The sequence below is a fragment of the Arachis duranensis genome, chromosome 9 (genome assembly GCF_000817695.3).
Source record: "Arachis duranensis cultivar V14167 chromosome 9, aradu.V14167.gnm2.J7QH, whole genome shotgun sequence".
NCBI classification, from domain to species: domain Eukaryota; kingdom Viridiplantae; phylum Streptophyta; class Magnoliopsida; order Fabales; family Fabaceae; genus Arachis; species Arachis duranensis.
The window spans coordinates 57,087,616-57,103,518 of NC_029780.3; the positions used below are offsets into that span (position 1 = coordinate 57,087,616).

Consider the following 15,903-nt stretch of genomic DNA (forward strand, 5'->3'; position numbering starts at 1 on the left):
AAATCAGCTTTTCAGCAACAGCTTTCGGCATCCTGTATAAGCTTAAGTAATATATTGGCAAGCTATTTAAAACAGCTTTGATGAGCACCAACTTTCCTGCTTTATTAAGCACCCTTGACTTCCATAAGCTTAGTTTTTCTTCCACCTTGTCTATTATAGGCTTCCAAGTCTTAACTAACCTTGGATTAGCTCCTAGTGGGATTCCAAGGTACCTGACTGGCAGAGCCGCTTCCTTACACTCTAATAATCTGCACATACGTCTCACCCACAGTTGGTCACAATTGATTGGTATTAAACTGGATTTGTCGAAATTGATGCTTAACCCCGACATTAGTTCAAAGCAGCGTAGTAGTCTCTGATAGTTCTTTACAGTCTCTTCCTCCGGCGGACAAAACAATATAGTGTCGTCAGCGAACTGAAGATGCGACAACTCTATATTGTCTCTCCCAACTAACAGAGGAGATATACGGCCATTATTAACTGCCTCTCTGACCATTCTATGTAGTACATCCACCACAAGCACAAATAAAAAGGGGGATAGTGGATCGCCTTGCCTCAAACCCCTTTCCATCATGAATGGCTTCGTCGGTGAACCGTTTACCAACACAGACATAGAAGAAGTACTGACACACTCCATAACCCACTCCCTCCATCTTCGACCAAATCCCATCTTCTGCAACACAATGTCCACAAAGCTCCACTTTACTCTATCATAAGCCTTCTGAAAATCTAGCTTGATAATCGCCGCTGCCTTTTTCCTTAACTTAAGCCACTGAACAGTTTCACACGCTATAAGTGCCCCGTCATGTATTTTGCGTCCCTTAACAAACGCACTTTGAGTCTCTCCAACCAGCTCTGGCATCACTGCTCTCATCCTCCTAACTAGCACCTTCGAAATCACCTTATAAACACAACCAACCATACTAATCGGGCGGAAGTCTTTGATTTCTTTGGCCCCGCCGAACTTAGGAGCCAACGCAACCCATGTGATATTAGAGTCTTTAGGTAACCTAGCTGTCTGAAAGAACGCAATCACAGCAGCTGTAAACTCAGTCCCAATTTCTTCCCAGCACCTCTTTATAAAATTCATATTGTACCCATCATTGCCTGGTGCTCTAGACGATTCACAATCCCAAACAGCCTCTCTAATCTCCTCTGCTGACGGTAATACCTCTAACGCCATAGCATCCTCTTCAGATATCCTTGCCACCAGCCCATCTCTGAATCCCACTCTAACAGACTTCTCTTGATGATACAATTGCCTATAAAACTCTCGGATAGCAATCTTTATTCTAGCTGGGTTTCTGATTAGTCTTCCATTAATAACCAACGCATCAATTCTATTATTCCTCCTTCTTGAAGAAGCTATTTGGTGGAAATACCTGGTGTTCTTGTCCATATCCTTGGCATGCTTCGATCGTGACATTTGTTTCCAGTGTAGCTCTTTTCTAACATACCATCTCTCACAACACGTCACCAATGCCTTCCTTCTTGCCTCCACTGTTCCATCATATCTCCCACTGCTTACCATGTCATCTATCTTCTTTATCTCATTCTCAAACTGCAAGATTTTGTTATCCATGTCAGCAAAGTTGTCCTTGTGCCATCTTCTCAAAGGAATTGTCAAGGCCTTCAATTTATCTGTGAAGTCTCCCTCTCCCAAATCTCTCCATTCCTCTTTGACCATTCTTAGGAAACCTTCATGGGTAAACCATGAGTCAAGACTTCTGAACGGCCTTGGGCCGCCTCGCATCCTTGTGTCTTCCACAATCATCGGGCAGTGATCTGACAAACTCCTTGGTCCTCCTTTTAGTCGAGTCTCTGGAAACTCCTCAATCCATTCCAAGCTAACCATTACTCTATCAATCCGGCTACATGAGCTCCCTCTAAACCAGGTATACTTGCGATCATTGAGCGGCAAGTCTACTAAGTGCATATCTTGTATCCAGTTCTTGAATTCTTCAGCAGCTCCTGTTAATCTATCCGCCCCTTTTCTTTCCGCCACCTGAACAATCTCATTAAAGTCCCCCATAAAGCAGCAGGGAACCTGACATAATCCAGTAATGTAACTCAACTCCTCCCATACAACCGTTTTCTCGTCTCTAGCATGAGCACCATAAACCAAGAAAAACGCGCAATTAAAATTATTCTTCAACAACACACCTTCAATGCACATCCACCTCTCCCCTTTATAACAGTTATTCATTTTAAACATAGATTCATCCCACATTAAGAGCAGCCCACCCGATGCACCCTCAGACGCAACATATTCCCAGCACACACTATCACACCCCCAGAGACGGACTACATCAAATCTAGTTACAACATGCCTTTTAGTCTCTATCAGTCCTAGCATATTCAATTTATTTTTTATCTTCAAATCCTTTATCATTCTCACCTTCCCATCCCCCCTCAACCCCCTTACATTCCATGAACTAGTTTATCATGAATGATGATTGAGATTAGAAAAGAAAAAGAAGCAAATTGAGCATATGGATAATATTAATGCCTTGTCAAGTGACTTATATTGCAAATGGCAAGGCATCTTAGGATTTTGATAACCATATAAGGGGACACCAAGAATGAAATACATCCCAGTCCGCAAGTGGCACGCTGTTCTGCAATAGTATTATTCTCTTTTAGTAGAAAAGAACAAGTTTGGCACAATAATGTAATAAATAACATTTACAACAGCTAATATTATTCTCCGTTTTTTTAAGAGACATACACTTAAACTCACATTACACTGGCTTGGCTAAACGGCCTAAACTTCAGCGGCATATTATTAGCTGACATCATGATCTCTGTCACTTCAACAAAAACTTCAGCAGCAAATTATTCTCCTTTTGTTCTCATCTCTTTTTTTTTTGGGTCTGGGATTCTCATCTTATAAACAATTCATTGTTGGGTTTCTTTTTTTTTAATCAGTCACGTTCATTTTTTTTTTTTGGGTAAGGATTCAATCACGTTCTTGCTAGTATCGGCTGTTGAATCGAATTCGTTGGGCCATCTATAGGTTGGGTCAATTTTTTTGTATTAAAAGTTGGTTCCTTATTTGGAGCTAATGATGCTTAATGAATTTCATTTCAACTACTGGGCTAAAATATATGTTATGAGGCATAGAAGTTTGTATTGGATGGCCATAATTACATTTGATTCTTGAATAATAAGTAACGACCCAAAAAATACCAGGGAAATTGGTCACGTGTTGGAAAATTTCTCTATCTTATCTGAAAAGATTTTTTAAATAATTTTTAAAAAAAATTTAAAAAATATAAATAATTTTGTTTGAATATTTTATATAAAAATATTTTTTATCTACCAATTATAATTAATACAATAATATAAAAATATTTTTACCTATTATGTTAAAAATATCTTTTTTTAAGCAAAAAATATTTTAAAAATATAAATTGTAGTGTTCCGAGGGTTACCTGAAACGTTGATTTGGGTTTGAACGTGAGGCTCATATCCCTTTGTATGGCAGCGTCCAACTTGTTGATGCTGAGATGCCGCCTGTCCAAGTTTCTCGTGAGGAGATGGAGGGTGGTACCTCCAAGAGATTCCGATGCTTAACTTAGCAAGGGATTTAGGCATGTTTTTAGTATATTAGAACGTGAATTATACCTGAGGAGTGCCAGTGTATTTATAGCAGAGTTGATAACTGATAGGCAAAATTGTGACTCATACTTTTCACAACTCGAACAATTCCTGGCAATGGCTCCAAAAACATGGCGCACAATACCATGGTTCACACACATTCTTCACAACTTCGCACAACTAACCAGCAAGTGCACTGGGTCATCCAAGTAATAAACCTTACGTGAGTAAGGGTCAATCCCACGGAGATTGTTGGTATGAAGCAAGCTATGGTCACCTTGTAAATCTCAGTCAGGCGGATTCAAATGGTTATAATGGTTTTCGAATATAAAGATAAATAAAGCATAAAATAAAGATAGGGATACTTATGTAATTCATTGGTGGGAATTTCAGATAAGCGCATGAAGATACTGTGTTCCTTCCGAATCTCTGCTTTCCTACTGCTTTCATCCAATCATTCTTACTCCTTTCCATGGCAAGCTGTATGTTGGGGATCACCGTTGTCAATGGCTACCGTCCGTCCTCTCAGTGAAAATGGTCCAGGTGCGCTGTCACCGCACGGCTAATCATCTGTCAGTTCTCGATCATGCAGGAATAGGATTTACTATCCTTTTGCGTCTGTCACCACACCCTACAGTCGCGAGTTTGAAGCTCGTCACAGCCATTCAATCCCTAAATCCTACTCAGAATACCACAGACAAGGTTTAGACTTTCCGGATTCTCAAGAATGCTCCCAATGGATTCTAGCTTATACCACGAAGATTCTGATTAAGGAATCCAAGAGATATTCATTCAAGCATATTTGCATGTAGAACGAAAGTGGTTGTCAGGCACACGTTCATAAGTGAGAATGGTGATGAGCGTCACATAATCATAACATTCATCAGGTTCTTGGGTGCGAATGGATATCTTAGAATAAGAATAAGCGTGAATTGAATAGAAGAACAATAGTACTTGCATTAATACTCGAGGTACAGCAGAGCTCCACACCTAAATCTATGGTGTGTAGAAACTCCACCGTTGAAAATACATAAGTGATGAAGGTGTTCATTGGTTCCGGCCCCAGAGAGGGAACCAGGATAACCAAGATGTCTAATACAATAATAAAAAGTTCTACCTATACTAAACTAGTTACTAGGGTTACAGAGATAAGTAAATGATGCAGAAACCCACTTCAGGGGCCCACTTTGGTGTGTGATTGGGCTGAGCTTGAGCTTTACACGTGCAGAGGCTTCTCTTGGGGTTAAACTCCAAGTTGTAATGTGTTTTTGGCGTTTAACTCTGGTTTGTAACGTGTTTCTGGCGTTTTACTCCAGAATGCAGCATGGAGCTGGCGTTGAATGCCAGTTTGCGTCATTTAAACTCGAATAAAGTATAGACGATTATATATTGTTGGAAAGCCCTGGATGTCTAATTTCCAACGCAATTGAGAGCATGCCATTTGGAGTTCTGTAGCTCCAGAAAATTCAGTTCGAGTGCAGTGAGGTCAGAATCCAACAGCATCTGTAGTCCTTTTTCAGCCTCCTATCAGATTTTTGCTCAGGTCCCTCAATTTCAGCCAGAAAATACCTGAAATCACAGAAAAACACACAAACTCATAGTGAAGTCCAGAAATGTGAATTTTACATAAAAACTAATAAAAACATCCCTAAAAGTAGCTAGATCCTACTAAAAACTACCTAAAAATAACGCCAAAAAGCGTATAAATTATCCGCTCATCAATAACCACTTTTGTCGGAGTAGTTCCACATTTGTTGGTGGACGGCCATTCCCTTTATCTTGGGAGTTATTGGGCTCTATCTTTTTAAAGGAGATAGAGATACTTGGAGAGATTTGCGGAGGCAGTTACTTGCTTTGGACAAGTAGAGCTAGGCTCCTTTGTCAGTGTCCGACCTTTTTAAATAGGTCGGGTACGTTTGTGGATGCCTCCTTTTTTGGTTGGCCTTTTTGTTTATTGGGCTTGGCTTTGCTTATTCGGCCAGGGTGTAAATAGTGCCCCTGCTTGAGTTTTGAGCTCTTTAGAAAGGTCGGGCTCAAGCAATGATGTGACTCTGGTTTTGATATCGGGTACACCACCTTTATAGAGGTCGGGTCACGATTTTTCAGTGCCTCGGCTCAGAAGGCTATCCCCTTCTTCAAACTCATGAAGAAGCTAAGGGCATAGTTTCAAGTGGGAACCTGAATGCGAAGAAGCATTCCAACACTTCAAAATGGTGCTAGCAGAACCTCCCATACTAAAACGGGAGAAATATTATACCTCTACTTGTCCATATCGGAGGAACCGCTAGTGGCGGCGCTGATCCAGGAAGATGAGAAAAAAACACAAAGTCCAGTATACTTCATAAGCAAGGTTCTCGAAAACAAGAAAACACGCTACTCCAAACTTAAAATCTCTCTTACGTGCTAATCACGGTGTCTCGACGACTTCAACAGTACTTCCAAAGCCATCCCATCGCAATCCAGATAAACCAAATGGTCACACAAGTACTATCGAAGCCAGACCTGGCGGGACGGATGCTTGTTTGGTTGGTCGAGCTTTTACAATACGCGGTTAGATTTGAGTCCAGAAATGCAATTAATGTAACGACCCAATTTTTGGTACGTCATGATCATACTAGAAACTGAGCGCTACCAACTTATCTACCTAATTATTATCTATTATTTATTATATGAGCCTGATTCTTTGTTAAAAGCGTAGTTATTTACGAGGTACTTTTTCTTGGAAAACGTTTGGATTAATAAACAGAATAATTCGTAATCAATTTACAACTGATAACAGATAAAACAGTTATAAACAGACATACATAAATACATCACAAGCAGTTGACAATATTAAGTGATTCAGCCTTTATATATATATATATATATCCCAGGTTTTGACCTGTTCAAGAAGTCCCTAAACTGACACCCAGGCTAGCCTAGACTCTATACTCACCTAGTCCCTCTAAACAACTAAAGCGAGGAAAAGTACGTTCTAAGTCTTCAAAATTCAAGTCAGGTGGAACGTCATAAAAAGGTGGAACATCATCTACTACTCCTCTGCACGACCAGATATTTCCATATGACGTTCCTCTGGTACTTCATCAAGTAGCCACATAACAGGAGTCTCGTACTCAGGATTTAGGTTAAAGTTCACGTACAAACGGGGTGCAGACATTGGCTGGTCTCCTAATATATACATATTAACAGATAACGAGATTCACCCTAGACTCAGAAGACTACCTAGAGCAGAATCTTCTTTGCGGAATGATCATCAACGAACTACGGAAGGGTACTCTTATTTCCATCTAAAGGGGGAAGGGAGAGAGAAGGGGTAAGAACTGGGGAGTTCTTAGTAGGGCCGGGGTTATTAGTTAAGTTCATTAATTCTATGTTGTTTAGTAGATAAATAGCAAAATACTGAGAAACAATAAACAGAAGAAACAGATAAATAGAGAAAATAGAGAAAAAAGAAAGTAAAACACAAACAAAAGAATACAAGAAAATAAAACACAGACACAGTGAAAAGAATACAAACAAAGAAAGCATACATTCAAACAACAATCATAAAAGAGGAAATGCGCAACCAAGTATGATGCATGTCTGTCCTATGCAGGCCATGAGCTCACGTGTCGATTTACACCCTACAGCCCGACATTACCTAGGAACTAGTCCTAGATATGGCTTTATCTCTGTAGATGAACTTCGGCCTATAGAAATAGCACTCCCATAAGTGAACTTTGGCTTACAAGAATAGTCTAAACACAACAGAACAAGTTTTTGTAGGTGAACTTCGGCCTACAGAAATGGCACCTCTGTAAGTGAACTTTGGCTTACAAAAATGGCACCTCTGTAAATGAACTTCGGCTTACAGGTATCACAACTCTCTGTAGGTGAACTTCGGCCTACAAGAGCAACACCTTGAGATACACAATTAAAATTCACTGTAGGTGAACTTTGGCCTACATGAATAACAAGGATCTGATTACTCTTTTCTCTGTATCCCTTTATTCTTCTCTGGTTACTATATTCTCTGTGTTTCTTTACTCTGCTCTGATTTCTCTGCTTAACATATGTATTTAAAGCTTATGTAAATTTCGATATGAATAGTTAGTCTGTTCCAAGTATAGGTTCATTAAGTCTATACTGAAACAGTTTAACTTTTCATATTATACCTAACCCTAGTCGGAACTCAAGAACTAACTATGTTGCCCTAGTTCGTTCACTAATCTCTGTCTATTTTTTTGTCATTAAAACTTTACAGACTTTTCTTTGGTTTTTATCTTTACTTTAACTTTTTATCTTTCTTTTATCTTTGCCTCACTAATATGTTATTACCACTCCCTAAGTGTTTGATGAAGGTAATTATGAGATTATGCGCTTAAAGTTGTCTTTCTAAAACTTTTACAGAAAACTGCCTTTTCTGCATTATTTTATTATTATTTATTATTTTATCATTAAATTTTCGAAAATTACCCTACTTTAACTTTTAACCTTTAAAATTTACTTTTCACCACCCATAACTTTTAATATTTCTACTTTAACCACCCTAACTTTTAAAAATTACTAAATAACCCCTCAAACACCAAAATAATTACAACCTTGCCCTTTTTAAGATCTAAAAGGTGTTCTTCAATGTTTTTCATCACACTCAAAGTGTTCTTCGTGTTCTTCGTAAATTCTTCAGATTCTTTCTTTGTTTTTACCCATTTTTTAGTCTTTTCAGCAGCCAATTTTTACCATAATTCATAATAAATTCCCAGCCACTAAAACCCCATCTTTTCCACATGATTTTAACACAAATTGAACCCCAATTTAAAGGTTAGGGTTCAAAATTCCAGCAGCCACAAGAACATGCATTCATTGCTTGAATATCATCAAATTTTATCAAAATTTCACCAAAATTTCATCAAGAATCACTCATATAAACAATCAATTTCAAGCACAGCCAAACCATATCATAATCACACAACTCAAACACAATCAATCAAGATTAATTTTGTCTAACGACCTAATTTCTGGTACGTCATGATCATACTAGAAACTGAGCGCTACCAACTTGTCTTCCTAATTATTATCTATTATTTATTATATGAGCCTGATTCGTTGTTAAAAGCGTAATTAGTTTGCGAGGTACTTTTTTTTTAAAATGTTTGGATTAATAAACAGAATCATTCATAAGCAATTCACAAATAATAATAGATAAAACGATTATAAACAACCACACATAAATACATCTCAAGCAGTTGATAACATTCCGTGATCCAGCCTTTATTAGAGTATAGCCTTTTAGTTAGAACACCCCCAAAACACCAAAAATTTTATATCCTTGCCCTTTTAAGGATCTAAAGCCTGTTCTTCATTGTTCTACATCACACTTAAAGTGCTCTTCGTGTTCTTCGTAAATTCTTCAAATTCTTTCTCTATTTTTACCCGTTTTTTAGTCTTTTCAGCAACTGATTTTTACGATAATTCATAATAAATTCCCAGCCACTAAAACCCCATCTTTTTCACATGATTTTAACACAAATTGAAACCCAATTTAAGGCCTAGGGTTTTGTTTTTCAGTAGCCATTAAGAACACAAATTTAAAGTTGAATATCATCAAATTCATCAAATTTTCACCGAAATTTCAACAAGAATCACTCATATAAACAATCAATTTCAAGTGTAACTGATGAGTAGATAATTTATATGCTTTTTCGCATTGTTTTTACTTACTTTTTTGTATATTTTGATTAGTTTTTAGTATATTTTGATTAGTTTTTAGTATATTTTTATTAGTTTTTAAGCAAAATTCACATTTCTGGACTTTACTATGAGTTTCTGTGTTTTTTTGTGATTTCAGATATTTTTTGGCTGAAAAATTGAGGGACCTGAGCAAAAATCTGATTTAGAGGCTGACAAAGGACTGCAGATGCTGTTGGATTCTGACCTCCCTGCACTTGAAATGAATTTTTTGGAGCTACAGAAGTCAAAATAGCGCGCTCTCAATTGCGTTGAAAAGTAGACATCCAGGGCTTTCCAGCAACGTATAATAGTTCATACTTTGCCCGAGTTTAGATGATGCAAATTGGAGTTCAACACCAGCTTTCTGCCCTATTCTGGCGTTAAACTCCAAAGAAGGCCTCTACACGTGGAAGCTTCAATACTCAGCTCAAGCACACACCAAGTTGGCCCCGGAAGTGGATTTCTGCATCATTTACTTATTTCCGTAAACCCTAGTAACAAGTCTAGTATAAATAGGACTTTTTACTGTTGTATTTTTATCTTTGGAACATCTTGGTATCTATCTTTGGACGTTTTTCCTTAGACTTGGAGGCTGGCCATTCGGCCATGCCTGGACCTTCATCACTTATGTATTTTCAACGGTGGAGTTTTTACACACCATAGATTAAGGTGTGGAGCTCTGCTGTTCCTCGAGTATTAATGCAAAGTACTATTGTTCATCTATTCAATTCAAGTTTATTCTTATTCTAAGATGTTCACTTGCACTTCAACATGATGAATGTGATGATCCGTGACACTCATCACCATTCTCAATTTATGAATGCGTGCCTGACAACCACTTCCGTTCTACTTGAAAAAGCTAGAGTGTGTATCTCTTGGTTTTCTAATTAACGATTCACATTAACTTCCCTCTGAAAATAGGCCATCTAAATATGAGATTAGAACCTTCGTGGTATAGGCTAGAATCAATTGGCAGCATTCCTGAGATCCGGAAAGTCTAAACCTTGTCTGTGGTATTTCGAGTAGGATCTGGGAAGGGATGACTGTGACGAGCTTCAAACTCGCGACTGTGGGGCGTAGTGACAGACGCAAAAGGATCATTGGATCCTATTCTCACACGATCGAGAACCAACAGCTAATTAGCCATGCGGTAGCTGTGCCTGGTATTTTTCATCCGAGACGAGAAATTCGACAGTTGATTAGCCGTACAGAGACCGTAGAGGACCATTTTCACTGAGAGGACGGGAGGTAGCTATTGACAATAGTGATCCCCAACATACAGCTTGCCATAGAAAGGAGTATGAAGGATTGGATGAAGACAGTAGGGAAGCAGAGATTCAGAAGGAACAATGCATCTCCATACGCTTATCTGAAATTCAACCAATGAATTACAGAAGTATCTCTATCTTTATTTTATGTTTCTTTATCTTTTAATTATCAAAACTCCATAATCATTTGAATCCGCCTGACTGAGATTTCCAAGATGACCATAGCTTGCTTCAAGCCGACAATCTCCGTGGGATCGACCCTTATTCACATAAGGTTTATTACTTGGACGACCCAGTGCACTTGTTGGTTAGTTGTGCGAAATTGTGAAAAAGAGTTGAGATTACAATTGTGTGCACCAAGTTTTTAGCGCCGTTGCCGGGGATTGTTCGTGTTTGGACAACTGACGGTTCATCTTGTTGCTCAGATTAGGTAATTTTCTTTTTGTTTCAACCTTTATTTTATTTTCAAAAAAAGTTTTCAAAAATCTTTCAAAAAAGTTCTTCTTTTTCGTTCTTCCCAAAATAATTTTCGAAAAAAACCAAAAAAATTATAAAATGATAAAATCAAAAATATTTTTGTGTTTCTTGTTTGAGTCTAGTGTCAGTTTTTAAGTTTGGTGTCAATTGCATGTTTTTAAAATTTGCGCATTTTTCGAAAATTCATGCATTATAATCTTCATGATCTTCAAGTTGTTCTTAATGAGTCTCCTTGTTTGATCTTCATATTTTCTTGTTTTGTCTTTTGTTGTTTTTCATATATCTTTTTGAATTCATAGTGTCTAAACATGAAAAATTTCAAAGTTAGTGTCTTGCATGTTTTTCCTTTCTTGAAAATTTTTCAAAAATAAGTTCTTGATGTTCATCATGATCTTCAAAGTGTTCTTGGTGTTCATCTTGACATTCATAGTGTTTTTGCATGCATCATTTGTTTTAATCCAAAATTTTTATGTGTTGAGTCATTTTGTAGTTTTTCTCTTTCCTCATTAAATTTAAAAAATAAAAAATATCTTTTCCTTATTTCACTCATAAATTTTGAAATCTTTGGGTTGACTTAGTCAAAAATCTTTTAAATAAGTTGTTTCTTGTTAGTCATGTCATGATTTCAATTTCAAAAATTTATCTTTTCAAAATCTTTTTCAAAATCAGATCTTTTTCATTTTTCCTTGTTTTTCGAAAATTTTCAAAAATCTTTTTCAAAACTTTTCAAAATCTTTTTCCTATTTTTACTTCATATTTTCAAAATTAACACTAACAATTAATGGTTTGATACAAAAATTTAAAGTTTGTTACTTTCTTGTTAAGGAAGATTCAAACTTTAAATTTTAGAATCATATCTTTTGATTTCTTGTGAGTCAAGTCATTAATTCTGATCTTTTCAATCATATCTTTTCAATCATATATTTTCAAACATATCTTTTTTTCAAATCATATTTTTTTAATCAAATCTTTTTCAAATCATATTTTTTTCAAACTTTAATTTCAAAATCTTTTCTAACTTCTTATCTTTTCAAAATTGATTTTCAAATCTTTTTCAATTAACCACTTAATTCTTTGTTTGATTTTTAAAATTCTTATCTTTTTCAAAACTACCTAACTAATTTTCTCTCTAATTTTCGAAAACTCCACACCCTTTTTCAAAATTCTTTTAATTTACTAGTTGTTTTAAATTTTAATTTTAATTTCATTTCTTCTCCTAATTTTTGAATTCTAACTATATTTTAAAATAAAAACAAAAATATCTTCCTTTTCTTCTTAATTATTTTCGAAAACTCCTCTCTCTCATCTCCTTCTATTTATTTATTTATCTACTAACACTTCTCTTCTACTCATAATTCGAACCCTCTTCTCTTCTCTCTCTGTGTTCGAATTTTTCCTCTTCTATTCTTCTTCTCTTCTACTCACACAAAAGAATCTCTATACTGTGACATAGAGGATTCCTCTTCTTTTCTGTTCTCTTTTTTTTTCATATGAGCAAGAGCAAGGACAAGGACATTCTTGTTGAAGTAGATCCTGAACCTGAAAGGACTCTGAAGAAGAAGCTAAGAGAAGCTAAAGCACAACAATCCAGAGAAAACCTTACAGAGAATCTCGAAAAAGAAGGAGACATGGCCGAACCCAACAACAATGCAAGGAAGATGCTTTGTGACTTCACTGCACCAAATTCCAACTTTCAAGGAAGAAGCATCTCAATCCCTACCATTGAAGCAAACAATTTTGAGCTAAAGCCTCAATTAGTTTCTCTGATGCAACAGAATTGCAAGTTTCATGGACTTCTATCAGAAGATCTTTTTCAGTTTTTAATCGAATTCTTACAGATCTGTGATATTGTTAAGACCAATGAGTTGATCTCGAGGTCTATAAGCTTATGCTTTTCCCTTTTGCTGTAAGAGACAGAGCTAGAACATGGTTGGACTCTCAACCTAGAGATAGCCTGAACTCTTGGGATAAGCTGGTCACGGATTTCTTAGCCAAATTCTGTCCTCCTCAAAAGCTGAGCAAGCTTAGAGTGGATGTTCAAACCTTCAGGCAGAAAGAAGGTGAATCCCTCTATGAAGGTTGGGAAAGATATAAGTAACTGACCAAAAAGTGTCCTTCTGACATGCTTTCAGAATGGACCATCCTGGATATATTCTATGATGGTCTGTCTGAATTATCTAAGATATCATTGGACCATTCTGCAGGTGGATCTATTCACCTGAAGAAAATGCCTACAGAAGCTCAGGAACTCATTGAAATGGTTGCAAATAACCAGTTCATGTATACCTATGAAAGGACGAATGTGAATAATGGGACGCCTCAAAGGAAGGAAGTTCTTGAAATTGATGCCTTGAATGCCATATTGGCTCAGAATAAAATGTTGACTCAACAAGTCAATATAATTTCTCAAAGTCAGAACAAAATCGTTGCAAATGCTCTGAATGCCATATTGGCTCAACAAAATGAAGAAGAAGCTTATGATCCTGAGAACCCTGCAATGGCAGAAGTGAATTACATGGGTAAAGCATATGGAATCACCTATAATCTCTCATGGATAAATCATTGATAAACCACTATTTTATGGTTTATATTATGTTTAATTGTGTGGTTTTATCATGATCCTTATTCACTTATTCATTAATTTAACATGCATTTATATTTCCTTCCTGAAATTATTACATGGTTGAAAACTGCTTCCTATAGACTTTTTAATTATGCATTTTAGTTCTCCTTTATCTCATTCGATGCCGTGATCTGTGTGTTAAGTGTTTCAGGCTTTATAAGGCATGGATGAGTTGGAGATTGGAAAGGAAGCTAGCAAAAATGGAAGAAACACAAGAAATTGAGGAGATAACCAGCGAGAAGTGACGCGGCCGCATGGCTCACGCGTTCGCGCGAAAGAGGAGAAATCGCAGTGACGCGGTCGCATGGTTCACGCGACCGCGCAGAATGGAAAAGCACAAGTGACGCGGAGGCGTGGACGACGCGAACGCATGGCAAGGAAAAACGCGAATGACGCGTTCGCATGGACGATGCGATCGCGTGACGTGCACGATCTGCATAATTTGCAGATTCCGCTGGAGGCGATTTTGGGGCCTATTTTGACCCAGTTCTCGGCCCAGAACAGCAGACTAGAACCAGAGAACATGCAGAAATCGAAGACAACATTCATTCTACACAGTTTTAGTTTTAGATCTAGTTTTTACTCCTCCTCTAGGTTTTTCTCTCTACACATTGATAGTTTTTAGGATTTTATTTTTCTATCACTTTTTGCATTGGGATATTGAGAAGAGTTATTACCTCATCAAGACTTCGTCATTCTAGTTTGTTTTCTTTACTAGGCTTTACTCTTCCATGTCCTTTGCTTTGTTAATTTTACCATTGGTATATTATTAGGATTTATTTAATACAAGAATTACTTTTATTTTTATTTGATTACTTTGATTTTATTTATAATGTCTTTCTTTAATTCCTTTTCATATGTTATGAATTTTACATTCACAATGAGCAAGTAGTTCCCTAACTTGATGGGGAGTTGATTGAAAGGAACCAATTGAGTTGGAAGGCTTGAAAGAAAGATTGTAATTGGGTTATTGTTGGCTTTCCCTCTAGTTACTAACACCAATCCCTTTTAATTAAGTGGGTTGCAACTTGTGAATGGGCATAGCATCCCAACTTGTTTAACTTTCCCTTACCTAGTAAGAGATAACTAAACAGGATAACCTTTAATTATCAATTAATCTAGAGAGTAATCTAATAATAGCGGGACTTCCAACTAATCAACTCCCAATCAAGGCTTTTATTTACATTATTCAAATTCTCCAATTTTATTTCCTGTTTACTCAACTCAAACCTTTTTGAGAACATCTGATTAATAAAATAGCACATTTTTCTCGAACTCGTTGGGAGACGACCTGGGATTCATACTCCCAGTATTTAAAATTTAAATTTCTGTGACACCTTTCTAAATTGATAAGTGGAATTCTGGTGAGTTAAGAACTATACTTTTAATAATTTTCAATTCACCAATTTCCGCCGTATCAATCTTTGGCGCCGTTGCTGGGGAGTTGCAACAGTGTGTTGATTTATTGATTGGTATTTATTTTTATTGCAATTTTTTTCTTTTCATTCTATCACTATGAATTGTATGTTTCTTTCGTTAAATGACGCGTTCGCTTCCTGATCCAAGCTTGCCAGCATTTGACCCTGAAATTGAAAGAACTCTTTCACATATAAGGCGAGCTTGGCGTAGGCGACTCCTCTTTAAAGACAAACTTGAACCGTCATCTAAGGAAGTAACAAACCCCCTTCCTACTGATCTAATTCATTTACGTGCAGGTGACATGGCAGTGCCCAGAAGAGTCATTATATAGGAGGAAGGAGCCCCTGATTTTACGCTCCAACCATTCCAGGCACACCACCCAGCAGTAGCTATAGATTTTGAAATAAAGTCTTCACTGCTCAACTTGATGCCCAAATTTTATGGCTTACCTGCTGGTGCATGAAATTGCAATCACACTTTGCAATCCCGCACAACTAACCAGCAAGTGCACTGGGTCGTCCAAGTAATACCTTACGTGAGTAAGGGTCGATCCCACGGAGATTGTCGGCTTGAAGCAAACTATGGTTATCTTGTAAATCTTAGTCAGGATATCGATAATTATCAAGGTTGATTGTGAAAAGTAAAAGAACATAAAATAAGTACTTGTTCTGCAGTAATGGGGAACAGGTTGAGGTTTTGGAGATGCTCCATCTTCTGAATCTCTGCTTTCCTACTGTCTTCTTCTTCAAGCACGCAAGGCTCCTTCCATGGCAAGCTGTATGCAAGGGTTTCACCGTTGTCAGTGGC

At 37.1% G+C, this 15,903-nt stretch overlaps 1 protein-coding gene across 1 annotated transcript in view; it reads right to left on the minus strand.

Annotated features, from left to right (window-relative positions):
* Positions 1-6,631: 6,631 nt before the first annotated feature.
* LOC110275697 (uncharacterized) overlaps positions 6,632-15,903 on the minus strand; it is a 43,638-nt gene continuing 34,366 nt past the window's right edge. Inside the window, exon 2 of the mRNA XM_021131908.1 lies at positions 6,632-6,768. Within this exon, the coding sequence (XP_020987567.1) occupies positions 6,632-6,768 (137 nt within the window). The remainder of the gene's footprint in view (positions 6,769-15,903) is intronic.